The sequence below is a fragment of the Manis javanica genome, chromosome 4, assembly GCF_040802235.1.
Source record: "Manis javanica isolate MJ-LG chromosome 4, MJ_LKY, whole genome shotgun sequence".
Classification (NCBI taxonomy): Eukaryota; Metazoa; Chordata; class Mammalia; order Pholidota; family Manidae; genus Manis; species Manis javanica.
Window position 1 is genome coordinate 8,239,325 of NC_133159.1, and position 27,819 is coordinate 8,267,143.

Here is a 27,819-nt window from a genome sequence, read left to right on the forward strand (position 1 = left end):
GGCTGACCACCAGGTTTGCAGGTATGAGGATGCAGGCCCTTTCCAGACGAGTCTCTGACCCTCGCGTCCCTGTTTGTGTGCAGGTCTGACTGTCCCCATTTCACAAGTGGGGGAATGGAGGCTGACGGTAGTGACCCTTGCCCAGTGTCACACACTTAGGAGGGAGGACAGCCAGGATTTGGACCCAAGTCTGGCTGATTCCAAAGCCCGTATCCTTTTCACTCAACCACACTGCCAAGGAACTGGGCCCTCTCCTGGGTGCACTCAGAGCAGCCCCCAAAGCCTGAAACCCGAGGCCAAGGAGGCAATGCAGCAGAAAGAACACTGGCCTTGGAGACAGACTGGCCGACTGGGAATCTCACCAACCCTGTGATCTCGGGCCGGTTGCCTCCCCTCCAGACCCTTGTCTTCTTTCCCAGGGAAGGGGGTCGAAGAACATAGGGTCCCCAAAGCATGCACGGCCGGCAGGATGATTTTAGGTGGTAGGGAGCCCTTTCTATTTTTGTGCTTGGAGATTTCTGTACTGTGTATTGGACCAGAGGGCTGTAACGAGCACACCACACTCATGATGCCATGGCTACTTTTGCTTAGGCCTGTGTCTATGTATGTGAGAAGACGCATGGAAGTGGAACACAGGTGGCTGGAGGATATGGCCACCAGCATGCCCACATCCAGGAAGCAGGAGCTGCTGCAGTGACCAAGTCAACTCCACAGGGGATGCCAGCTGGTTAGGAGGCTGGCAGGGGGTGCCATGGCCCCACTGGCTGCGGTGAACTCCGTGTAGGCCTGGACAGGGGAAAGGGAAGCTGGCAGGGAGGCAGGGGAGGGGGAGAGCAGTAAGTGGGGCTCAGGGGCTCACCCTGTTGATGTCCGTATCCACCAGGACCCAAGCCTGGAGGCCACGTTGCCGCCCCGCCCCGCTCTGTGCAGCCTACAGCTGGCTGATGTAAAGCACACATGTTTTGACTGAAGCCTCTCTCCCCCCACCTCCTGAAAAACGCCAACATTAAAGGGAGCGTAGCTTTGTAAAACTGAAACTGTAAAACGCTTCTGAAACCCAGCCTGGGGGATTAAAGAAACCACATGAAAAGGGCCTTGGGACGACCTGGACGCCGACTTCCTGTTCAGAAGTTCGCTCAACATGTGCCTCCCACCCGGCCAGTGGCATGTTGCGGGAGGAGGTGGAGGAGGGAGGCAGGGCCTGGGGAGGCCCGTGGGGGGCCCCCTCCAGCCCAGAGCTCGCAAAGGTCCAAGGCCCCACGAACGCAGTGGCCCTCCCAGGCCTCTGACCTGGGGGCCCGGAAAAGGCACCCTATTGCCCTTGGCCTTGAGACCCGCCCTGCAGTGACAGGGATGGCAATAAAAGAGCCCGCGGGCACCCACTTTCCTCCTCCCCTTCTGCCAGTCTCCCTGCTGCTCCCCACACAGTCATCACTGGCCCTGGACCCTGGGAGATGCGGGAAGTGCTCGGACCCCAGCCCAGCCTCCTGTCTACCTGCCATTAAGAGCCGGACCCAGGCACAGAGCTACTGTGGGTTCAAATCCCAGCTCTGCTGCTTATTCGCTGTGGGATGCCCAAGGAGCTACCATCGGAAACTTGTGCAAGCAACGTTTGTTCGAGGGTGCGTGAGCATTCTGGTGCAAAGGCAGTCCTTCCCCGTCTCACAAGCTGGGGTTGTAGGTGTCCATCGGTCTCCCTCTTGCTACCTGGTCTTGGGCAAGTCACATCTCCTCTTTGGGCTCAGGACCCTCATCCTTGGAAAAAGAGGAGAGAATGGGCTCTGTCAGAAAGGAAGCCTGGGCTAGGGACACACACACACACACACACACACGCACACAATATACTCCCACATGGACACACTCACCCCCATCACACACATGTCATACAGACACACACCCATACACACACACACATCACAGACCACCCCGTGGCCATGGCACCCCAGCTTCATTAGTGCCCTCCCTCCACTGTATAAACTCCCCGTGCCCTCCAGTGTCCCCCGCAATCACTTACCTAATATTAGGATATTAAAAAATATGGCAAGATTTTAAGAGACTTATTAAAATGCAATTAGCAGCATGTACGACTTAAGCAGGGAGATTATTTTTAAAAATGACTTGATTGTGCAGAATACCACGCACCTTCCCGAGGCCGTAAACCTGCCAATCACACACATTCTCAAATGAGGAGGTTTCCTCACTTTCTCTTTGTCCTTCAGGGTTTTCTCCTGCCTCCAGTGACCATGGAGGCAGTGGCCCCCCAACACCCCAAAGCCACCCACCCACATATACACTCCTGAGTCCCCTCACGTGGTCTCTCAGAAAGAAGCTAAAGGGTTAATCAGGTCCAAATGGAGGGGTTCTGAGGAACTGGCCAGAGGGTAAGGCAAGGGGGTGCAGAAACCCCACCCCCACCTACCGCTACCCCCTTTCCAATTTGGATTGACAAGAGACTGCAGCCAGAGTAAGGATGACAAACTGTGCTTGCTGTTAAGGGGCTGGGGTGGGAGGGCTGGAGGAAGGAGGAGGAGGGCCAGGGGGCGGATTACCTCTGACCCCCTCTGAGGGCTGAGCCTCAGACGTCCCCTGCGCGCTGCCCCCTCGGAGCCCTTCTCTTGTTGGGGCTGGAACCGTGGGTTGTGCTGCCCCCTGCTGCCCGCTCTCCACAGTGCAGCCCCTCTCCCAGGACGGTGGCCGAGCGACGGAGCTCGCGTGCTCCAGCGTCAATCCTTCCCCAGCTGCGAGGTTCACGAAAGGACCCCAAGATCTTCCAGGCTCTACCCTGAAGAGAAACATGCACCTGACATGTGGGGACCGCTCTCCAGCCGCTGCCTGCGGGGCCGCCCCACCCCTGGCCGAAGGAGTTTATCAAATGTGCTTGCAACTTCCTGGCATTAGGCTCCCGCTGGCACTTTTATTCCAACCATAAAAAGGCTATTTCATTGAGAAATAAAGTCCCATCTCCCTGACGTGTAACTCCTTTCAGAGCTCTTACTCAGCCGCCAGGCAGAATTTATGATTCCCGGATGCTCTCTCCCGGGATTGCAACTGGAAATTGGGGAGAGGGGGCTAGAAGGGAGGGATTCCTTTCTGGCCAAGGGACATTTAGTCCTTGGGTCTAAGGAGCCCTGGAAATCCCTGGTGTCCAGGAGAGGGCCGCTGCCTTAGGGTGAGGAGGACAGGGATTGAGCCCTGGTTCTGCCATCTATTAGCTATGTGACCTTGGGCAAGGCCCCAGGCCTCAGTTTCCTCATCTGTAAAGTGGGAAGAACAATTGCTCCCTTCCTGCAGGGGGATGGTGCCAGCTGCAGTGGGCAGATGGAGGTGTAGGAATGGCAAATATGGCTGTTATCCTGGAGGCAGAGGAATTCATCTCTCCCTACCATCCCATCTTGTCCCCCCACTGGCTTGGCTCCATGTCTCCGGCAGCCCCCACCCCCAAAGATCAGACGTATGAGCAGAAGAGGTGTCAGGAGGTGGGCCAGGGCTGAGCTGGGGAGGGCGGGCCCACAGGGGTGAGGTTCTTGCAGGGACACTTGACTTACACCTTCATGGGATGACCCCCCATGTTATCTGAAAGCAGAGGTCGCCTGGCCATCAGCTCCCATTTCCAAACAGCCGGGTGACGAAACAAGAGGCTCCAGGAAATGAACTGACTTGCTCAAGGTCACACGGCCTGGGCAGGACACCTGGAAGAAGGCTCTTCCCACCACACTGCCTCTCTGGTTATGCTTGGAAGATTACTTAATTGATGACTCCAGGTTCAGCATAAGTAATATTCAAATACCCAACGGAGTAGCTGCAAGAGCATGTTGTGATGGAAGAAGGCTGCATGGGAGCCCCCAAAATCTCAACATTCAAGACCTTCCGCAGGAAAAGCAATGTACCTGGACGTGAGGGTGTGAAAACCAGCTTTGTGCTCAAGGAGAAAAACCCAAAAGGGAAACTGGACCGCTGGCTGCTTCGTGCAACAGGAGAGAAGCCCATAAATGCATCACAGAACGGGAACTTCACACGCAGAGTCACAGGGGGAAAAGATGAGGATCAATGCTACTGAGTGTGGGGGCCCCCTGGATGCCTAACCACCCCGAATTCCCAGGTTGTCTGAGATCCTGCCCAGCAGGGCGCTGACCTGGGGAACTCCCTGCCAGGGTATCACTGATCACAGACGCATCAGCCATAAACAAATGACTGTAAGGACCTGGGAGGTCTCAGCAGGAAAACTGGAGGCCCCCAAAGCAGAGAAAGCTCTCGTGCAGATGTACCCACAGCCCTGGGACTGGGCACAGGTGCCACCCAGGCCCTGGTAGACCCAGAGCCCTGATCACAGATCTGGGGTTGTCCTGTCTTGAGGGAGAACAGGAGACCTCCCAGAAGCCCAAGCACTTTCTGATTAAACATGACTGTCCCAGTTTCTAGTCGGTGCAGAGCAAGCAAAGGGGAAGGAAGAGAAGTAAAGTGGTTTGTTGCAGCTGTGCGGTGCGCTGAGCTGGGAAGAATGCCCAGACCCTCTCAGCCTTGCAGATCGCCGCTCGCCTGGGGGTGAAGAGCCACTTATGCCAGGTAAAGCCTGGTGATTTCATTAACTCCATTCCCTTTGTCTCGTCTCCAAGGATGCAGGGTGGTTAAACATGAGGAGGACTTAGTAAAGGGTCAGCGCTGGTTTACAGGACTTTCTCAGGTGTGTGCGCCCCTGGTCTGCGATGCCCCAAAGCTGGGTGGCTCTGCAGAGATGAAGAAGGGGAGGCAGGGGAGAGACAGATGGACAGAGACAGAGAGGTAGAGAGAGACAGAGACTGCAGTGTTGTGAGATTGACGTGACCTGTCAAACATCACCGCGGACACCCCCACCAAGTCATCTGGATGTAGGGTAGGGGTACCGTACGCCCTCACGGAGGGGGCCCTTCGAACCACCTTTCCTTCCAGTGGGGCAGGTGGGCCTCTTACTCCCCAGCCCCACGGCTGCCCCTGCCCTCTGAGGTGCACTTTTCAGCCAGCCTCTAAAGCTGTCCTGCCCTCTCCTGCCCCCACTTCCTCCTGCTCAGTCCCCTGGCTTCCGTGGCTCCCTTTCAGTCCTCGCCGTCCCACCCCAAGCAGTCCCTGCCCAGCCCATCCAAGTTGCGTATTTTCTGAGACTGTCTGCAGGTGTGTTTGCTGTCAGCCTCCATCCCCTCTCACACAGGCACCTGTTCATGCGCACGAACTTGTGCTCCCACACAGGGACTTCCTCTGTCCGACTCACCATCCCCTTCCCAGGGCTGGAACCATGTCCGGCACAGAACATGAGCTCCATAACCCTGTGTCTAATGATGCGGTCTGTGATACATACTAAGGGAAGTCAGTTGGGAGTTTGGGGAACCAGCTAACAGTGAGCCCACAATGATCAGCCCTGGGCTCGGGCTCTCACCACCTTCTCTACTGCCTCTGAAGAGCTGCCAGCCCTAAATCCATGGGCTCCTGGGAGCCAATCCTGGGGGTGGGTGAGGCTTCTTTCTTCCCCTAGCCAGGCCCCCCAGCCAGGTGTCCGGGAGAGGAGTGGTCACAGGCTGGGGCCTCCCCCTGCTACTTCCCCTCTAGGTGTCAGGCTTGCCCTGGCAGAGGGGCTGCCATCCCTGGACAGTGGCTTCCCGCAGGGGAACCGCATGGCAGGGCAGGGCGGGGCGGGGTGGGGGGAGGCTGGCCTTGGAGTCACGGCTCTGATTCAAGAAGGGAAATCATCTGAGCTTTTAAAAAATTAAATGGAATCAGTAATTTGATTTCAGAGAGAAGCTGAAAACCTCGTAATGGCAGGAGCAGCTCAATTCCGTGGTGAAAAGGAAAAGCCTTAAATGGGGCTATTAAGCTTTTGCCTGGGATGAATCTGCCCAGAGAAGGAGGGAGGAGGGCGCGGGCAGGGGGAGAAGCTATCCTGGAGGTAGAGCCTGTTTATCAGCTGAGACAACCCTGATTATTTATTTATTTATTTGCTTCATGTTCGGGGCGTTGCCAAAGGCCTCCACGCCTTGGCTGCGTTTCAAATCCTGCTTCCCTGGCCTGGAGGGGGTGGGAGTGCCACCCTTCCAGGGGAGCACCGCCAGGTGCCACTCCGGCTGAGGCCGCAGCTGGGCTCCTGGGCCAGGGAGCCGGGGAGCGCTGCAGTCCCCGGGGGTCAGCGAGGGTCAGGGGAGCAGTCAAGCCAGTGGGGCACCAGCTGCTGCCATGGGAACCCCGAGGAGGGAGTAGTGAGTCATGAAAACAAAGAAGTCACCCTCCCTTCTCCTCCGTGGTGCCCTTTAGAGGCCTGGGGTCACAGCCCCTGAGGCCCCGGGGGAGGAGCATCCCACACGGAAGGACCTTATCACCCTCCAGGCCTCCCCACCTGGAAATGTCTGAACTGTGGCGGTCCTTCTGTGTTCTCCTGGAATGAGAAAACCTCCCGGGGGACGGAGCAGTTTGACTGCTCTGATTTGCCGGGATGGCAGCCACAACCCAGGTCAGGGGCCCGCCGGTTCTGAGCACATGCTGTGTGGGGGGCCCTGTGCCACTGGCTTTCTGTCCATCTCCTCGCTACCCATAACAGCCCACTGGGGAAGAACTACTATCACGCCCCCTTTGACTAATGAGGAAACTGAGGCACAGAGGTTAGGGCCTTGCCCAAGGTCACACAGCTAGAGTGGAGAGACTGGGACTTGAACTGGGACTCTGCCAGCTGGACTGCAGAGTCTGAGCCATTCCCGCTTCCGTCCCCCACACCCCAGCACATGGAAGCCAGAGGTAAGCACGCAAAGGTGACTGACTACCGCCCAGCACTCAGGCAGGAGGCCAAGCTGGGGGAGGCAGACCCCCACACTGCCCACCCTACTCCTGTGTACCAGGCATCCCCTGGGCTGCTCCCAGCACTCACCCCAGCAGGGGGGGGCCTCTCCAAAAGCCCCCTATTGATGTTCTGAAATGTCCATGGGAGCCCACAGACTCCAAGCTTGCTGGCTGCGTGCAGCCTCCAACTCAGCCTGCTCCACGGGCCAGCTAGGGGCTCTATACGACCCTCCCATGGAGGAGGCCGGGGGCTTCCTTGAGAGGGAGGCCAGAGGGCTGTCAGGAGAGCCATAAGGCAGCTGCTCATTGATGAGACTGGCGGCATGCTGCCTTCGGAGGTGCCTCCTCTGTGCCCAGGTCCCAAGGCCCTCAGACGGGCACCAGAGCCCGGCTCCCGCCAGCACACCTGGGACGTACTCACTGTTGGGCAGTAACTGTGGCGTCATCCCCAGCAGCACAGTGAGCCCCAGCCCATCTATGTCCTGACTGGGCTCTGGGGATGTCAGATCGGGGGGCCCTGATGGGGCATCCCCCATCACAGGGGATGTTTCCCGTGGCTCTGGGGGAACAGCAGAACCCAGTGCCTCTTTGGTCAGCCTGATCCTCAAGGGCCTCATCAGTGGCTGGCCCTCCTGGCTGGCCTGGCCCCCTCTCCACTGCATGGGCTGTTTGGCAGCCACATCCCCCATGTTGCCAACCCTCCCAGTGGGGTGGGGGTGGGGACTCAGTGGTGGCCGGGCGGGGCTCTGCTCAGGCCTTATAGGTCTAGACTGTCAGTTAGGGTAGCAGATGGCCTTGAGACCCCAACATTTTGCACTGTTTGGACTCCCAGAGAGTCAGCCAAGGAGAGGAAACATCTGAGAACAACTATGGGTTGGAGTGGGGGATGCTGGGGAGACTGGGCAAGGGGGCCCAGGGCTAACCTGGACAAGTCCTATGAACTCTGAGGACAGTGCTGCTGAAGACAAGGCTGTCCAGATAACCCCACTTTCCCCGGGTGAGCCTGGGGACTGTTTCTCCTGCAACTTTGTCTGTTTGCAAGAATGGTGCAGGCCCCTTCAGGGAGAGAGCAGTGGAGAAAGAGAAAGCATCACATGTAAGAGGATGTGGGCTTCAGCCACTCTAAGGATGGCAGCCCAAAGAAGAGGGCCTGTGGGAGCTCCAGCCTCAGGCTGATCCTGCAGGTGTGGCTCCCAGGCTCTAGCCACAAGTCCTTGGAGGCATGCCTCAGTTTCCCTCCCTCTGCTTGTGTGCACAGCTGCTGGCCTTCCCTCCTTTTGCTGGGTCTCAAGGCCCTGGGAGGTCAAAGGCGCAGGCAGGACGGTTGGTGGGGAAGGTGGGGAGGCTGCCCTCAGATGGGAGCCCTCGGCAGCCCCTTGCTTTCTTTGGGGAAGGTTCTGAATTTGAGGAGGAGACATGGCCAGTGGTCAGAGAGGGGCCCCCTTTGGAAGAATGGTGGTGAAAGAGGGGGGCCTCATGCCTGGCTGGGTCCACTGATGGCTCAGTGGGACTGGAGCCCTTCCGAGGAAACAGTGGGTAGAAGATGGGGCACCAGACTTACATCCAGTCCCACGCTGGTGAGCAAAGCTCTTAGAAAGCCTTTCCCTCGGCCTCAAAAGGCAGCTGATCCTCCGGTTTGGAATTGGGCAGAGGTGGCAGATGGCATCCTCCCGGAAGGTTATCTGGTCCTGGGGATGGTGGGAAGGGAGCAGTTTGGGGCAGCAATTGAAATAGACAAAAAGGAACCTTCCAGAGAGGAAGCAGAGGTTCCTTTTGCTCCCCCCAAGGGAGCAAAATCCTACTAACACCCCGCTAGAGGGGCCAGGTGTGCATCCTTTTTACAGACAGGGAGACAGAGACTTTGGGAGGTCAAGTTCAAGCATCGGGTTTCAAGTCCTTCGACCTGAGGTCCTTTTTGAGAGTATGTGGGCATCAAAATTCTGAAACTGAATCACAGAATTTGAGGTTTTCTGTGAAGGGCACCTGGGTCCGACTCCCTGCCCCTGTTTGATGTGACCAGCCAGTTTCACCTTTAAGCCATTCCTTATTTTGAAGCCAGATATGTCAGCCCAGCCCCAGGGACCACACGGAACCAGACTCAGCCTTGACACTGTCAACATTCTGGGCCAGAACGTTCTTTGTGGTGTGTGGGAGAGGCCCCCCTGTGCACTCCAAGATGTTCAGCAGCATCCCTGCCTTTACCCAACAGATGTGAGCAGCATAGGAGCATCAAAAATATCTCCAGACGTTGTTACATGTCCCCTGGGAGGCAAAAATACACCGCAGTTGAGAACTGCTGGGTGAGAGCTTGCAAATTCTGGCTCGTAGGCCCAACAGCCCTTAGACATGTTTGGTTTGGCCTCCAGAGGGTTTTAAATATTTTCTAAATTAACTGACAAAATTTTGTAACCAGCTTCTCCTGGAAAGTCAGAAGGTTTGGCCCCACTGGCCTGCTGCCTTGCAAGGCAGGAATGAGCTCCAGCCAAGTAAGGACACTGTCTTTAGCGGGGTCCCGTGGCTGCCCGTTCACCCCAGTCTCCAGCACTCGCCGCCTCCTCCCGCTCCAAGCTCCTCCGCCTTTATCGTCTTCCACTCGGGCCATAGGTTTTCTTGCCCTCATATATTTACACTCCCTGCCTGACCTCTAGAGGCATTTTTGTTAGTAATCCCTGTTTTAAAACATAAAACAGCTATAATTTAACCACCCTCTTGGTTTCTCTTCTACAGACTGGACACTCCATTGCCTCCACTGACTGTTCTAGACATCTACGATTTTAAATAATTAGGGTTCCTCCTGTAAATTCTAACCACTTTTTTTTGGAGTGGGGGGTGGGGAGGAAGGAGATAAAAAAAGAAATCTCTAACCACAGTGTTTAGGCAATCCTGGTGCATTAATATTCCAACATATTAGTCACCTATTTACTCAGAGAAATGTTCTTTGTCTAAAACATTTTTTTTAATTCCTAAAGAAAATGCAGTCCAACAAGCATTTATCAAGTGCTTACCAAGGGCAAGGCAACCTGATAAGGCCCATGAAAAAGACACAGCCCCAATCTCAAAGAAGACCAGAGAGGGAGACAGGAGCATGCACCAGTAACTATAACAAGAATAGAAGGACCTAGAAGCTGCAGGCAGGTACAGGGAAGGTGTGCTAGGAACCAAGGAAAGGAGAGATTCATTCTGGCTGCTGAAATTAATAAAACAAGAAAGAGAACATTCTTTTCCTGTGTAAATCTTTCCCGAGAGGCCAAAACCTTTTTATAAAATGTTCTTATTGCTATTGCCAAGCTAATTTTGTTTTTTACTTACTATGTCCCTGTCAAGAACCTACCCTCCCTTGAAAGCCCAGGATGAAGATCTACTGCCCCTTGGCATCTCCCCAAGCCTGCCTGCCCTCTGTTATGACTCTCTGGACATTTCCTCTCTCCCTTTCCAGACTGGATGCTGCTTGCAAGCAAGAATGAAATCTGGTGTCCCTGTCCCCTCTGCAGCCCTGCACGGGCATCCCACAGCAAGTACCTAGTGAACGTGCATTGCGTAGAGTTCTAGCTCTCCCTTTCCAAAAATCAATGTCACTGCTGCAGGAAACTGTTAAAATAAAAACAGCCAAAATGTGTAAAAACTTTCGAGAAACATTTCCATTTTTAGCAGACTGTTAGAACTCATCCCCCACCCCGCCTTTTCCTTTGTTTCTAATTCTGAGTTTGGGGCTAGATGTGGTAGGCAGTCCCTCTTTTAATCTTTAAATATAGTTCTGAATATAATTACATTTTTATGCAGCACCGAAACATCATATCCTGGTAACAGGGCATTCTTGCACTATTAACATCTGAGTTAAATCTCCTTCGCGTCTGTCTTCTATTGAGGACAGTTGGGAAGTCTAAGATGAAAGTGATCAACATCATTTGTGAATTATGTGTATTTCCTTATGCTGTATTTCAATGGGTTTTGCTCCTGGTGGTTTTGTGAATACCAGGTTGTCTGGCAGCCGTGCTCTCACCGAAAACCCCTTTCAAGATGCAAATCCCAGCATCCTGGCACGGAGGACACACACCATACTTAGAAGAGAGTTTGTCTTGGGCTAAGAAGTAAGTTGCATCTCATAGTGCTCTTTGCCAAGGAGCCCGATGGCTGGTGAGTGACCTGCAGGGCTGCAGCCCACCCAGATAGCTGGGTGGGTCAAAGAGGAAAGGGCTCATCTTGTGCCAGGAACTCCCAACCCCCATCACCTCCCAGCAGGTATGGACATTCCCATTTTGCAGATGAGAAAACTAAGGCTCAACAAGGTTAAGGAACTCACTGGGGTCTGCAACTAGCTGGGAAGTTGACGGGCCTCCTGTCCCCTCCCAGCACTTTGACTCCAGAGCCAGTGACCACATCACCACTTAGCTCCCGTGCCACTCCCGTTCCTGCGCCAGCTCCAGACAGTGTGCCTGACGTCATCACTTACTGGGTTGGGTGTGGGGCTTGTCAGGTCCAGAAAAGGAAGCCTTGTCACAGGAGAAAGAACCATGAAGCCAGAGAAAGAAGGTTCATGCAGCGTGTGCCTGCTAGCAGTGGGCCTACCCTCATGATGACGCACTCACCCATGTTCTGGAAGCTCTCCACCACCCAGGGACAAGGGCAGCCACTGGGGGAAAACCCTTGGCTCAGGGCTACCCTGTAAAAAGCCTGCATTCCCAGAGCTCCTTGGGCCTCCAGGAACTGCTGTGGGGCAACGAGGAGTTAGTTGCATAGGGCAGGGTGCATCCTGCGTCTTATGGCTGTCCTCCCACGGGGCCACCCTGGAAAGAGCGCCAGGCCTCAGGAGCATAAATAGTAATGGTCTGTTTTTAGTCAGCCCCGCAGTTCTGTTCTCCACATCTCTGACTCCACATGCTGTCAGTGGCCTGAAGGAGAAGGGGCCTCTAGAAGAGCCAGGACGGCGCATGCCACCACCAGGACACTGACCTGGACCTGGGGCAACCCAGCTGTTGGGACACGGACCAGCACAAAGTCTCTGTTTTCAGTCACTGTGCTGGACTGGTGGACTGAGAGGAATTTTAGCTCAGGCTTTCCTCCAAGTAGGATCCTCTTCAAACCAGTCTCTGTTTTGGGATGTGAACTAAGACCTCCAACCCTGGCTGGGATGACGCTGGAATGGGGAAGTACACATGACACCAAAAAATACACATGTTGCAGGTATGCAGACACAAGGGTGGTAGCGGAACCTTAGCAGGGACACACCCATGGCCAGCAGAGCACACCTCCTGAATCGGTGACATGAGATCACTTGGTATCCTTGCCTGGGCTGGAACTGGGCCGCACCGATGAAGAACAGAAAAAAAAAGCCATCCCAAACACCTGCAGGAAACTCGTCATTTGTGGAAGCCCATAAGGAAGCAGATGCCTGGAGCAGGACTGCCCTGGGAAGCTGCAGAAATATCTCTGCCAAGATTGTCTTCAGCTTTGGTGACCTAGCCTGGTGCCCCCTTTCATTACCAAAGCTGCTCTTAAGAAATAAAGCTCTTATCAGTTGTTTACACTTTAGCAAGAATTTCGTTGTGTCAGCCTTCTCATGGGGGCATTTTAAGCCAGTGCTGCGGCAGCTAAATGAAAGCATCTGTCTCCAAATAAGAGGATTTCAGGCATCATGAATAAGGAAAGAGATGTCTGGGGGCTTGGCAAGGCCTTCTGCAATGCCCTAAACTCACCAGAGTCCCCTAATGAAATCTGGACTCTGATAAAATTCTGTACAAACGTAGAGTATTAGTCATCTCTGAGCCGCCCGCCCATGCGGAAGCCTCTGGTCCGCCTCACTCTGCATACAGCGTTCCTTAGAACTGAGATCCCCTGGAGGGAGGAGGAGGTCTTCCAGATTCTGGGCATCTCTGTATTACACCCCAAGCTGAACGAAACAGTTCTCACATACAGGGTCTAGATCAGGGCTCCCAAGCACTGTCAGCTGGCAGAGCCCTGGGAAGCCGGTCTGATGAGGGCTGCAGACCCCCTCCACCTTTACTCTCAGACCCCCAGGAGTGCATCTCAGGACCTTCCAGAGGTGCGAAGACCCTGGGCTTGGAGGCCTCTAATGGATGATTCCACTTTTTATCCATGCTCTACACCCTACCCATAGGCCACACACACTCACGCCCCCTAGGAAGAGCAAAGGTCTCTTTGTCCCAAGCAATTCAGGAATGCAAGGCCAAACCGGGGCTAAGAAGAGGCCAGATGGGGTAGGATAAGATGCCCAGCAGAGGGAGGGACAAGAGGGAGACGAAGCTACGAAGGACAGACATGAGAGGTGCTCCTGGGTCTTACCCAGAGGGCCAGCAGCTTCTAGGAATAAGCTCAGCAGCAGCTCACAAGACAAAGGGACAGGAGGTCCAGGGAGCTGTTCAGCAGCAGGGGAGGCAGGGTGTCCCTCTGTGGCCTCTGAAACTGCTTCAGAAACTCCCTCCACAGGGCCCCCTCCCACCCTCAGACCAGCCCCTGCACTAAACCCCAAGTGTCACGGAACTCCAGTGCCACCAGAAAATATTACTTAGCCGGGATATTTTTAGCAAGAGCTCCGAGCAAATGTCATGTGAGCCTGTCCACTCTTATAGGGCAACAACTTCAGGCTATTTAAGGAGATGGTAATTATGCTCCTGCTGCCACATCGGGAGGGCTGAGCAGGTGATCGCAGGACCCCCTCATCTGCCGCACGCAGCACTTCACACTGATGGAGCCCAATCTGCGAAGCCGCCTGCCTACATCTTTCCAGTCTCCCAGGTGGACATTTGAATCAATACCGGAGGGACAGAAAGCCGCTCCCAATGGCAGCTCTGAGGATGATAGGCCTCGAGACCCCAAGCCTGGCAGGGCTGCCGCCCACCACCAGCCCTGCGCCTCGAGGAGGGTTTGCCTTGGGCTTTGCACGTGATGGTGGCGGTGGCGGTGTCCACATATAATCCCACCAGGCTGGCACCTTCCGGAGAAGCCACCAGCATCTCTCGAAGGGACGGCAGCCGCAGGGGCTGAAGAAACAGGACACACAGCCAGCTGGGCCAAGGAGACAGGGTCCCTTGGGGTTCAAGCAGAAGGCACACTTGTGGAGACACTCGGGAAGGTGACAGGGCCGAGGACAGGCAGCAGGCCACACGGGGAGGAAGGCAAACGGGACACGCGTACTCCTTACACTTTATGGTAACAGAGCCCTCGCGGGAGCACCTGGCAGGTGGTGGGCCCCTTACCTGGCTGGAAGCATGAACGTGCCGTCACCCCCATCGGCAGTGCCACCCATGCAGCCCGCACCCCACAGGCCAGGCACGGCTGAAATCCCGCCCCGTTCTATGTGCGAGTTTATGGTGACATTGGCAATTGGGGCCTGGAAGAAAGGTGGGTGCCTGGATGGTGGGAGGGGGACAGGGAGGCTCCCCAGTCCCTATCCTAGGAGGACGAGCAGGAGGAATTCAGAAGGGAAAGAAGGGAAAGCTCACTGATGTGAAATATTCGAAGGGATGGAAATGGAGGAGGGACGGCTCCTTCCAGGAGGCTGCTGAGAACAGACCTTGGACCAGCAGGAGGAAGGTCTGGGCACGCAGCTGTGCAATATGGGCACAGGTGGCCTTGCAAAGGAAGGCGCGCCCTGTCATTCTATCCATAAGAGGAGAGAACCTTAGCATGGGAGAGAGCCAGTCTCCGGCCTTGCCTCCCACCCACGGCCGGGACCCCTCCTCAGATTTCCTCTTCCTTTCAGGCACCAGAGGAAGCATCCAGCTTCGGCTGCCAAGACACAGGCCCAGAAGAGTTGGCGCTGTCCACCCACACTCTCCAAAGGAAAGCAGAAGTCAAGACCTCCTGCCTTGGAGTGTCCCTGAAAACTGGGCCTGGCAGAACCTTCCAGAAAGTTGCTCCTGCCCCACCCACCAGTCCACTGGAGCCCCAAGGGCAGGGGAAGGGAGACCTGCAGAGTAAAAAGGAAGTGACACCTCCGGGCAAGCGAGCAAAGGTGAGTGAGTAAACATCTGTGCCTGAGCACGTAAGCGCTGGCAATTACCGCAGCAGGAGGCCTGCGAGAGAGAGCTGCCGGCTGGGTTGTTTGCTCATTAAGACGGGAAAATCATTTATGTTCTGGGACTCGAGTGTCAACAGACCCAGGAAAATGTCATTGCCTCAGCTGCCACCCTGGGCACAGCCGAGGGGGCAGCTGGGGTCCCGGGCACAGCTGGTGAGGCCAAGAGGGGGTGTGTATGGCACGGATGCCATTCAGGACCCACTGTCCGTGTGGGCTGACTCCCCAGGTCCTCCCGTCCTATTTTTCTCCCAGGTTTCTCCCTGCTCCACCCATTTCTTCCTCGCCCTTCTTCTTTCCCTTTCAGATTGAATAAGCAAGGGAAGAGAGTGCGTCCACGGCCGGCACGCCCACCAGTGGCACTACAGTTAGGGTGACGATCCATCCAGTTTCCTGGGGACTGAAGGGGTTCCCTCGATGTGAGACATTCAGTGCCCAAACCAGGGCAGTCCCAGGCAAACCAGGATGACTGGTCGCCATACGGCATCGTAGCCATCCTGCAGGGGACACCCTTCTTCCTATTGCACAGACGGTGAGGGAGGCGGGGCTATGGTGCCCGGGAGAACCCCCCTGGAGCTTCTGCGGCAGGCACCAGCAGCGCCCTCCCCCAGCTGTTACTCAGTCCTCTCTTCTTCCAAAACCCGCTTTGCCTTGAGTTCCTACCCAAGCAGGGAAGTCTCGGCACAAGCAGGCAGTCCCGGACCAGCACTGGGTTCCTCGGAGATCTTCTGACCAGCCCCCAACCCCAACCTGAGGCTGAAGGGACTGACTCTCCTTGACAATGCCCCCACCCAAGGCCGCCCGCCCCCATCTCCTCCCGACAGAGGGGCAGAGAAGGGCTCCCAGGAGCAGGAAGACGCAAGCGAGGCCATTGGGAGACGGCGGCTCAGCCTCTCAGCCCCCAGAGCTGCCCCACCGGCAGTGAGCCCAGGACCGCCCACGGGGAGCTCCGGAGTGAGCCCCTCTGTCCCCACATCTCTGGAGGTGCCGCCTTCACTTGGAGAGCAAAGAGGAAGGATGAGGAAGATGCATGAGGTTTGGTGAAAGGGTGGAGGGGATTTGGTGTTGCCCCTTGTCACCACCAAAGCTGTCCCTCTGTTCTCACACCCCAGCCCTCCGCTGCAATGCGAAGGAAGGCAGGGAAGCCCCTGGAGGTTGGGCTTTAAGAAGGAGGGACACGATTCTGCTTAAAGAAGGAAGTCCGGAACAAGCACGCAGCAAAAACGCACACTGCCCTTTAAGGCCCCACAAGGAGGCTATATTTAGGGCCGAGGACATTCCGCAGGACCTCGGGCAGCCTTCACTGGGAGCAATCGCTAATCACTGCATGGAGTTTACGGGTGCCCCTGGGCACACTTAACCCAGGGCAATGAATAGTTATTGCTCAGCCTCCCGCTCGGGGCCTGTGGGCACACTTAAGTGAGCATGTGGATCGCTGCTAGCGGGCACGGCTCGGGTACACCCTTGGGCACCGTGCGCCTTCAGCGGGAGAGGCAGAGTATTAAATATCTATGTGCCCTGTGCCCACAGCTGCATTTAGCCAAGGGCAAGGCCGGTGAAACGGCTTTAATTAAAACTTAATGCAAGTTCAAGGTGCAGACACGGAAGCAAAGGCTGTAGAAGCAGCAGGAATGAATCAGTCAATTCGATGAGGTTCTCAGGTGGGGGAAGGGGGATGTGGGGAGGGTGGCCCGGGGCAGCGGAGACCTGTCTTCTGTCGCATGCAAGCTGCCCACCTCTCTGCATCGGTGTTCTGGGACATGGGGCCACCGCACGCTCCCACACCTGGCATAGTGAAGGATGCTGGTGTCCGGGCCTCAAAGGCAGGTCATTGGAGACAAAACATGTTCCTGGGCCGCAGAGGGTCCTGCGTGTCTCAGTTGACTCAGCCCAGTGTTGCGTGAACTGGCAACACCGTCCCCCTGGCGGCAGCTCCTAGAATTACAGGCCCAGTGCCGGGAGGGAGAAGTGAGCAGCCCAGGAATGCCAAAGGAATGCCCCATGGTAATGCTTGGCAATCCCAGGGTTGGGCCCTGCGATTCTCAGGAAGACCAACACCAGGCCTAGCGTGGCCACTTGTGCCACTTAAAAGGCAAGTGGGCAAAGAAAGCCCTGCCCACTTGGCCCCTGTTCCTTAAGACTGGGAAGCAAAGGAATCTGATAGTGGACCGCCCCTCTGCCCAAGGTGCCAGTGAGCTGGGCTCGCTGCTGGAGGAGCTCGGGCCTTCAGAGCCTGTCAGGGGACTCTTCCTGCCACTAAATACTCACTGTAAAATTCAGACGAGATGAGAATACAACGATAAGCTCTTTTGGGGCAAGGACCCATGTCTCATTCAACTCTGTTCCATTAGCACCAGCACAGTGCCTGGCATATAGTAGGTGCGTAATAAATGTTGGTTGAATGAATGGCGATTGTCACAGCCTTTTCACTCCCTACTCCTTTCATTTCTCGTCCCATCTTTCCTTCCTCGACCCCATCTCTCTCTACTCTCCAGCAGCAGGTTTTAAAAAAGGAGGGTTCACCTACAAGTATGGATCTCCAGTTTCTCCTGCAAAGCTGGTATGGCTGGCCAGACGGGCTGGGGTGGAGTGGAGGCTGCCCTCCTGCAGGGGCCAGGGCTGGAGTCCATGCTGGCCCTGGCTTGCCACGGTCCCCACCGCTCTGCCTGGTTCACAGCACGACCCTGCCACTCACCAGCTGAGGGGCTAGGGCACATCTCCTAATCTCTCTCTGCTCAGTTCTGTCATTGTGGAGTGGGGAAAATAATAGCACCCACTGCAGAGGATCACAATAACAATGAAATGAGTTAATATTTGCAAAACTGTTAGAACAGTGCCTACCACAGAGCGAGTGGCATAAAAGTGTTTGCTAAATAAATAAAGACACGAGTAAAATTCTTTACTGCCTCCTCCTCCTGGCACACTCATTTCTGCTTCGGGTTTGGCCCCCGTTGGCGTCTGCATTTGCAACCCCACCCCCCTGCCGAAAGGTTTAGCTCACAGAGGCTTGCACAGGACTAGAGAGAAGACAGACTTCAGGGAGACCACAGGGCAAGGAAGGGGCTCCCTTGGAGAGAAACCTCCATTTCCTGCTCTTTAAAGCAGAGGCACTACACCTGACTGCATCCGGGGTCCTTCTTTGGCTAGAAGTCTATAATATTTGGACACCACCCAGGTCAAGATGGAACATCGCAGCTAACAACTTTTTTTTCAATCCAGAGAGAGAGAGAGCACAGAGCCAGCTTTAGTGATTACCCCAGTCCCCCGCACTGTCACTGTGCCAGCCACAACGAGAAGCTGGTGACATTAGTTCAGAGACTTTAAATGTTCCCACTTCACCCAGCCTGTCCCCTCCCAGCTTGCTCACACAAGCCCAGCAGAACTGGGCCCCCAGCCAGTGCCCACAGATATCTGCAGGGGAATGATGCCATGTTGCACCTCCAGCCACCACCTCTCTGCCTGGCATCATCTGGAAGTGCAGGAAAGAGAGCAGGACCTCCAGCCTGGGATGTTCCCCCTCCCACTCCAGCCCTCTGAGCTCGACACCTGAATGAATGTGGGCCTGCCGTCGACATTTTCCTGGCCCAGGCTGGGCATTCTCAGAGGAATCTTCATTATGTAGCAGTCACTCTGCCCCAAACTTTTCACCCCTTTTTGAAATATTCTGATTTCTAACCTGCAATTTGCTTTCTGGAAGCAGGGCAAAATTCATGTGTGCAAATGAAGGAGGAAACACAGCTAATAGGTTGCAATTATAGGTCAGTGACTCTGCACCCGGCCATCATGATGGACATCGACTGACTGGAAGCCGGCAGGTCTCTTAGAAGAGGGCTAGGAAGTGAACCCGAGGCTGTGGGGACTCTGAACTTGGGTCTGGCTTCTGAGCCTCTGCAGTTCATCCCCCACCAGGGAAGCCCTCAGGGCTGCGGGACATTTGTGGATTTCAGGAAGGTCAAACTTGATGGGACAGAACAAGAGCTTGTGCCTGGACATCCCTTGACAGGTAACAAACATTTGCTCACATCTTGTCCCCTTCGACCTTTACAAAAGTCTCACAAGGCAGGCTTTCTTACTCCCATTTTACAGATGATGCAGTTGAAGCCTCTAGTAGGTAAATGGCTAAGCCAAAGTGCTGACGAGTGGCGGTGGGGCGTCAGGAGAGGAAGAGAAAGAGTAGGGGTGGGATGGTTGCTGAAATGTCTTCCCCCACTGTGGCCCACAACCCCCGGAGGAGGAACTCGGGGCTTGGTCAAGGAGGGGAGGACAAAGAAATGAAAGAAAGAGGAAATGCAAGTGAGAAGAAAAAAATACAAGGGGTCTGGGGAACAGTTTGCACTTTTTCATGGGCCAGCCAGACAAGTCCTGGGCCCCTGGTCCATCAGTCACGACCTGAATCAGGGCAGCCCCTTGTCCTTCTGGTCCCCAAAGAAGCATGTGCTCCCATCTAACTGGCATAAGCCCACCACCCCTCAAGGCCCAGCTCTAAAACCCACTTCTTTGAGCCCTCCTTGGGTGGGGTCCAGGTTGTGTGTATCCTGAAGCTCATACAACTGAGGGGGAAGGTTCTTTTCAAGAAAAAGAATACAAAGATATCTTACTTTTGCAAATTTTACAGTCATATGGTCTTATGAGCACATAAGGGCCCAGTGCGAGTGAGGGGCCTTGAAGCTTATGCTCCATCAGCTCTGAGGTCCATCAGCCTCTGCGAATCCAGCAGCACCATTTATTCATTTTATTAAGCATTTACTAAGCACCTACTGTGTGCTGGACCCTAGGGCAAACATTATGGCTGCATCCCACCCCATTTCACCTCTGTCAAAGCCACTCCAGATCCACCAGGAGATGGCTATGTGAGCAGCTCTGTTATTAAGCAAAGTGACAGATCCAGTGACAGAAGCAGGTAGGTAGGATCACAAAGGGGAGTGATCAACCATCCGAAAGACTGCCTGGAGGAGGAAGTGCCTGAGCTGGGATTTTTTGAGATCTATGCTTATAAATCCCCAAAGGGAAGAGCCTGGGTCCCACCCCTCTCTTTTGTCCCTTGCAGCTCCATTTCTACTGAGGAATAACAGAACGGTGTCCTAGTCCTTGACATCTGCGCTCAGCCTTAGCTCCTTTTGTCTCCCAGAATGGAAGCTTCTCAAGGGACATTAAGTCTGTTATTTCCCAAACCCACCTCCTTCTGCATAAAGCAGGCTGAGTATTGGGCTCAAAAAGCAAATTCCTCATTGGAATGGGAATGTAGGAAGTAGCCACACTTGGCAGGAAAAGAATTCAGGTGGTTGGGGGCCCTCCAGGTCCCTATAATAAAGAAAAGGACAGGAGACATGGGTGGAGCCTGATGAGCTATATACTTCTGCAGGGTCAGACATCAGATATAAGCCCAGAAGCTCCTTACCTGTAGTAGATTAAAATAGCTGTAATAGGGAAAGGTCTGGAAAGGAACACACCAACAGAAAATCCCATTGGAAATGTCTAGAATCCCACCCTTCCCCCTGCTGGCCCCTGGCCCTGGTTTCTGCAGCTCCCTCCCCTCCTTTCCCACCTTCCTCCTGTGCCCCTAATTGTCCGCACTCCACACAGCAGCCAGTGGCTGCCCACCTTCCTCCTCTGCTCGAGCCACTGTGGCCTCCCTGCTACTTCTCAAACGTGCCTCAGGGCCTTTGCACTGGGGTGTTCTCTGCCTGGAGCTCCCTTCCCTTAGACACCTGCATGGCCCACTCCCCTACTTTTAAGTCATTTCAACATAACCCCTGCTTACTGCCTTCTCTGCCTCTCCTGCTCCCCTTTTCTGTAGCTCTTACTACCCTCTAACCTGCTGTTTAACTGACTTATTTATTATATGTGTTGCTTGTCTCCCCCCACCTAAATATCAGCTCCGGGGACCAGGGGTGATTGTTTTGTTCATCCCTGCATCTCTAGTGCCCAGAGCAGTGGCAGGTGTACGTACAGGGGCCTCTCAATAAATATTTGTCAAATGAGTCAAATAGAAAGAAGTGTATCTCTGGGCAGACAGATTATGGGTAGTGTTATTATTTTCTTTGGATTTCCTCTGGTTTCCATAATTATCTTGTATTGCTTTTGTCACAATTTTTGTTTTTTGGGGGGTCGTTTTTTAAAGCTCACAGTTTCATTATCAAATCCTTGACTCGCCTGTGTAGTTGACAGGAGACAAACACACTATTTCAGAAAACAGCTCTGGAAGCCCTTACGTGGGAGATTCTCTGGTGACATGCTTTCCTTTTAAAAGCATGCAGCTTCCACCTCTATCTTTAGCTAGAGATCCAGGCCATGCCTCTGGCAGAGGAGGCTCTGAAAGGTAGATCACTGGGGAAATAAAGTGTCTAAGCCTGGATGTGCAAATTGACCTGGATCTTTTTAGTTTTGCATTCACGTTTGCACTTTGTAAATATTTGCCTGGCGTCCCGCTGCTCACACCTGCTTGCTGTCCCCTCAAGTTTATGGAAGGCAGCAGGCACCGTCATTTCTCCATCCCCACCTGGCGCTGCCACTAGCACGGCTGCGTGGAAAGAAAACTCTCCTGCGTAAGCTACAGGTGTCTCTGACAGCGTCTAAAACTAATGGCCTGTGGCTGGCCGCTGTGACTAATTCTCTGATTATTGACTTTATGATTTTACGCTTAAAACTTCCTTATAATAACACACAGAAATGTTTAATGGGCTCTATCCAGAGCCATAAAAATTACTTATTGAACAAGCGTTTTAAAACTATTAATCTATTGTTTTCCATTAATAATGGCTCTCCCAAGAACAGGCGACAGCTTAATGTATCCACAGCATTTCTCCTCGAAAAGTGGTCTTTTAATACATAAATGCCACTCCCAAGGCATCGCAGGGTGGCTAGCCACTGGGCAGCTCACCCTCCCAAGGCAGATTTAAGCCCCATCAGTCCCAGAAGGTGCTTGAGGAATTTCCAGAATGAAGAGAGGCTCTGGGAGATTTTCCTAGGCTCTGAGGGAGATCAGAAAGCCCCTCTCCTCAATTTCTCTTTTTGTGCAAAACAGAAGAATTCTGAAGGCCTGTTCTGTGGTGAATAACAGAGGGAAGCAGGCAATCTGCACATCTCTCTACTCTTGTCCCTTCTGGAAGGTTCCAGGTAATCACCTGGTGGTACCCACCTCTGTTGGCAAGCCTGTGGTGGAAAGTTTTCTGATACTATGCCGGTGGTTTTTGCTATTTCAGGTGGGCAGTTCCCCCAAATCCATTTTTTTTGTCTTGTTGATACAGATTTTGTAGCATATCAACACCAGATGGGCACTTTCCTAGGGTTTCAGGCTGTTCATTCATTCAACAAGTATTTTTTGAGTGCCTACTAAGTACCAGGCAGTGTTCTTGGTTCTGGAGAGAGAGAAATAAACCAGAAACATGTGGCCTCACAGAGTCGCCTTCTGTGGGGGGAACACAGGTGACAGGCAGGTGGCCCATCAAAGATCCCTGAGCAGGGATGCGTGCTGAGAAGCAAACAGGATGAGACTGTGACTGGGGTGGTGGGGACTACCAGGAAGGCTTCTTGGGGAGGTGGCCTTGGGGCAGAGATTTGAGTGATGGGAAGGAACCAGCCATGGAAATGGGGGAGGAATGCTCCAGTCAGGGGAAAGGCAGGCAAAGGCCAAGGGTGAGGTGTGCACACTTTCGCCCTAGGGAAGCCTCCCTGGCCAAGAACTGACCCTCACCACCGTCTCAAACTCTCCACATGGCTCCTGGGGACCCGCAGGGCCACGTAGTCTGAGAAGCCTGGACCTTGTCTGCTGAGCAAGAAGATAGTCTGAGAAGGAGGCAGGACTTCTCCCAATGACCTCAAAATGGTTAAGAAGGGGCTCGGAGGAATCATATGGTCACAACTGAGAGGGTCCCTTTGCTCCAGAGGTCATAGCTCAGAGAATGTAAAAGGAGAAACGTCTTCAGATGGGGCTTCTCAGACTCCAGTGTGCCTGTAAATCACCTTGGGGTCCACCCCTTCTCAGAATCCTTTAGTGGCTCCCCACTGCCCTTGGAGTAAGATCCAAACACTTACACAGCTCACGCAGTCCTGCCCACTTCTCTGTGCTCTTCCATCACCACACTCTGGCTAAGCTGGTCTTTTCTCCACCTCGGGGCTTCTGCACATGCTGTTCCCTCTGTCTTGAGCACTGTTCCCCGTTCTTCTCAGGCCGGCTCCTCTTCACCTAGCAGGTGTCAGCTTCCGTGTCCCTCCCTCTGACAGGCCCTCCTTGACCACACCCACCGACTCTGAAAATGAAGGGGAACTTTTCTGACATGACCTCAGGAGGCCAGCAGGGGGAGCTCCCAGCACTCCTGGTCAATAACAGACCTCACTGGAGGAGACACCTTGTCACACTGTTTTAGCTACATTACTCCCCTGCAGGAGGAAGGGAGGGTTTCTACCTCCCCCAGCAACAGCCCAGCCAATGAGGGACTGTCACAGTTCAGCCAATAAGAGGCCATGACACATTGGCCATCCAGTTTATCCCAATGGGCTTTTTGCTTAGTACAGCCCCACAGTTCAGCCCCTTTCCTCTATAATGGTGCTCCACTGCTTCATTCTTTAGACAGAACTGCTGTTTTGCCATGAGTGGTTTGTCCCCAATTGCAATTCCTTGCTGTTCTCAAATAAACCCATTGTGTGGGTAAAATAACTGAAAGTTTCTTTTTAAGGCATTATAAATGTCTCTACCCTGGCCTTGTGTTTCATTCCTTCCCGGCTCCCAACACTATTGGAAATTATGTTATCTAGTGGTTCACAAGATTTCTATTTTTCCACTTGAGTGAAGATAAGTGCAGATAAGCTCGTCGCCCACTCAGGAGAAGAGGAGCTTGGAGAGGGCAAGGGCTGTGTCCGTCTGTTTACACTCTATTCCTAAGGCCTTTCCATTGACCTGTGCCTGGTACACAGTAGCTGCTCAGTAAATATTTGTCCAGTTAATGGCTATGGCTGGATCCTAGCATAGGATTAATCCTAGATTAATGGGAGAAATGACCTAATGATTTGTCTATTTCCCTTCTCCCCACAAAACAAATGATAAGCTCCATGAAGAGGTATAAATTATGTCTAATTTATTTACTGTACTATCCCCAACACCTTGCCCAGTGCCTGGCATCCACAGATACCTGATAAATACAAGTTTTCATTTCAACTACACTGGGGTTTTCTGGATTCACACTAAAACAACAATATCAAGTGAATTGTTTGGCCCCAGTATGTAAAATCTGGCTGGATATGATATAGTTCCCCAAATAGAGCCCTGCTCAGGCCTCCCTAATGGTATAGAGCTGATAGAAATTTTCAATTAACCATACTCTAGACATGACTTAACCTGACAATTGGATAAATGGAAATATGGAAAAATCTTATCTCCTGGGTTAATTTCTCTCTCAACAGACATTAAAGCTTCCAGGGAGAAGACAAGGTGCGTGGGGCCCTGGCAATGGACTGTCAGGGTTCAGATCCTGGATCTAGCTGTGTGGGCAAGTCACTTAACCTCTCCAAGACTCCATTTACTCTTCTGCAAAATGGGCACGTGTGTAGTAAAGGATTGACCTTGCCAATGGAAAGGTTTGGCTCTCTGCCTCCAGCTCCTGAGAGGCAAATTCTGAGCTCTTGGGATATTTCACCAGATAAGTAACTTTGTTTACCTGGGGACCTTGGGCCACACTGGATAGACTATGCTAACAATGTGATTTATGGTGGGGGGCCTTGGGCCATTGGTGCAACCTCAACCTTTGCAGGGGCTGGGGACTGAGATGAGCTATGCGGACGGTCATGCCTCTGTGACTGACCCCCAGAAAAAACTCTGGACACCAAGGCTCAGGTGAGCTTCCCTGGTTGGCAACACACTACACACATTGTCACGCATCATCACTGGAAGTTAGCTCCATTTGAGCAACTCTGCTGGGGAAGGACAATTAGACGCCTGTGCCTGGGTCTCTCCCAGATTCTACCTGGGTGCTTCTTCCCTTGGCTGATCCTCCTCTGTGTCCTTTTGCTGAAATGAACCATAGCCATGAGTATAATGCCTTTTTTGAGTTCTAAGAGTGCCTCTAGTGAATTGCCAAACATGAGGGTGGTCTTGGGGACCCCTGAACTTTGCAGCACAATACCAGCACCTCCCTCATTCAGTATTAAGAAGATGAGACGAAACTATGCATGTACAAGCCTCAGCACAGGGCCTGGGTTCAACAAGTGGTCACCAAGGATGGAATAAACGTTCAATGGGTTTGTGCTGTTCCTCTAGTATCTTCTATTTGGTGTGATGGTTAAGCGCAGAGACTCTGGAGCCTGCCTGCCCGGACTGAAATCCTGGCTTCGCCATCATCACGGTGGGACCACAGACAAGTCGTTCCCTCCTCTGGACCGTGGTTTCCTCATCTAAAAGTCCTGCTGGCATAAGGATGAGTTCATGGACACAGATCCCCGAAGGCAGGCCTGGCACACAACACATACTCCTGTGCTGGTTTTTATGATTGAAACAAGCGCTGAATTCTGAGTCAGAGAATCGCAGGCCCTACCCAAATTCTGGCATCAGCCAGCCACGTGACCTCCAGCACTTGGGCTCCTGGAATCCCGTTTCCTTGTTGGGAGGATGACAGACTGAGATCGATGTTTCTGCAGAAGGCTTCTCACTTCCAAAGTACCCAATATCACCAGGTTGCTTATTAATCTGCCCACTGGGGAAATGCCCAAAGCCTGTGATGCAAGCGAAACAAACATGATTTATTACCCAGCAGGAACATCAAGTGCAGGGCTTGGCCTGTCCTTGTTTGACCCGAAGGGGAGGATCCATAGGAACACCGCAGGTTGCCCTGCAGGAGAGGAGGGGCAGGGAGGGCTGAGTAGGAGCTCTGCTGAACTCACTGTCAGTCGGTCTGTGATTCTGATCTGCAGTTCCTAACCCGTGCAGGGAGCAAGACAGGGAAAGGCCCGCCCACCGAAACCAAGTAAAGAACTCAATGAATCAAGTAATCTCACATGATGATCCAGCTCTGCAGAAAATAAAACCAAACAATGAGTTTCAGAGAGTTTCGCTGGGGAAGGCCAATGTTAAAAGATAACTTTCAAAGAAGGCAACATTATGATGTTTCATATGGATGTTTAAAAATGAACCCGTGTCACGAAAACCACAATCCACAAAAATCGACAAGTTGGACTTCATTAAAATTAAAAAAAAATGAACCCGTGTTAAAGATTTTATTTAACTCATTAGTAACAAGGGAACCGGGCAGATGTTGCAAGTAGTTCAAAGAAGAAAGCAAAGAACAGACACATTTATAGTTGAGGAATGTTGAAATGAATTTGCAAATAGACATGAAATCGGCTTCTTCCTTCTTCCTCAGAGAGGGATGGAAGTCAGTTGGGCAGCCCCAGTGCAATTTATTTTGGGGTCCAAAGGTGAGAATCATTTGCATCCCCACAGGTTCTGTACAACTTAAAACACCATAAAACAGCTCAGAAGCAGCAGAAGACCGGAACCAGATGGCCAAAAGGTGTTCTGTAAGCAATGCAGTTTTCCACTGGAAACATGCAATAATCTTTTTTTTGCTTATTTCATATTATCTTATGTCAGGTAAAACATCACTGAGAAGTGACATGTGAGCCAAGTTGGAATGTCACAGAGTCCCATGCAAAGACCCAGGGAGGGCCATTCCCCAGCAGAGGGAACAACGGTGCAAAGACCATGAAGTTAGGAATGAACCTGATGTGTTTAAAGAACCAAAAGAAGTTCAGTGGGGCTGGAGCCAGTGATGGGGGGCAAGTGATGGGCACAAGGCGAGACGAGCAGGCAGTGTCCAGAGCAAAGTAAGCTAGGGTTTTATCTTGAGGATGAAGGGAGGCGCTGGAGAATGCTGAGCAAGGACTGGACAGGTAATCATGGTCTAAAAGTGGCTGCTGAGACTGTAGCTGCTTAAACATGACTGCAGGCAAGGGCCTAAACTTCTGGGGAAGAAATTTTCCCTGGGGGGAGTTCAGGAAACAATCCTGGGGCCAGAAGCTGGAAAGGACTGACCGTAACAGGGAGAGAGGCAGATGGTGGAGCAGTGAGGAAGCCCTGTCTCCTGTGGTGGATGAGATTGGTTCAGCCCCTTTGAGAACTTGGTAGAACCTACTAAAACTGAGCATACCTCAACCCTATGACCTCTAGTAGTTTTACTTCATCAGAAACACGAGCACATGGGCCCCCAAAGACGTGCACAAGACTGTTCACCCCAGCACTATTATTTCCTAAACTGGAATCCACTCAAGTGCCCATCAATAGTAGAATGGATACAGGTCTCTTTGCCTGGCGGACCACTGTCCTGCCATAAAGTGAGGTACAGCAGGGACATGGGTAGAGCATCGTGATGAATTCTTCCTATGATGAGAAATGCCAAGACATAAACAGTATAGTAAGAACAGGAGGGACTCCATTGTAAGGCTCAGATTCCATTTCAAAAACCAGGGAGTTAGGAGGTAAGATTCCTAACATATTTTATTGTAATCAGCCAATAACCTACCCTATCTTAAGGCAGGGCAAGCAGCCCTAAAGGAGATGTCCTCACTGCTTGAGGGTAACCAATCTTGGAGAAGAACAGGATCAAGAAATTCCTTGTGTTAAGTTTATCTTACAGAATATCCAGAGGACTGACTATGGATAATGACATAATGTCTCACCAGAGATAGACATCATGAGACCACATGTCAAGCCTGTGCCCCTGGCCCTTTGCCCCACTTCGTGAAATCCTTAAAAGACATAAATCCTAAGCTTTAAACATGCCTTCTCTCTGAGGTTGTCCACACTCCCCTTTCTTTGAGTGTGTACTTTGTCTTAAATAAAGACTTCTTGTTACTCAACTTACCGCGTTTTGTCTCTGTGCTCTTCCAAGCATCTTGGGAGATTACTAAGAAGCCCCTTTTCCCAGTGGTAAGTGTCTTTGTTTATTTGCTATTTCATTCAGTTTTCCAGACTTAAGCACTAGTCTTCTCTCGGTTCTACT

General features: G+C 52.9%; 1 protein-coding gene across 1 annotated transcript; it reads right to left on the reverse strand.

Annotated features, from left to right (window-relative positions):
* Positions 1 to 11,644: 11,644 nt before the first annotated feature.
* CIROZ (ciliated left-right organizer protein containing ZP-N domains) lies at positions 11,645 to 27,711 on the reverse strand. Its single transcript, XM_073236225.1, is given in 9 exon segments — positions 11,645 to 11,840; positions 11,843 to 11,929; positions 13,096 to 13,116; positions 13,119 to 13,168; positions 13,531 to 14,035; positions 18,307 to 18,539; positions 22,527 to 22,708; positions 25,568 to 25,735; positions 27,682 to 27,711. Coding segments are annotated over 9 exon segments (1,440 nt in total). The 3' UTR covers positions 11,645 to 11,676.
* Positions 27,712 to 27,819: the final 108 nt, after the last annotated feature.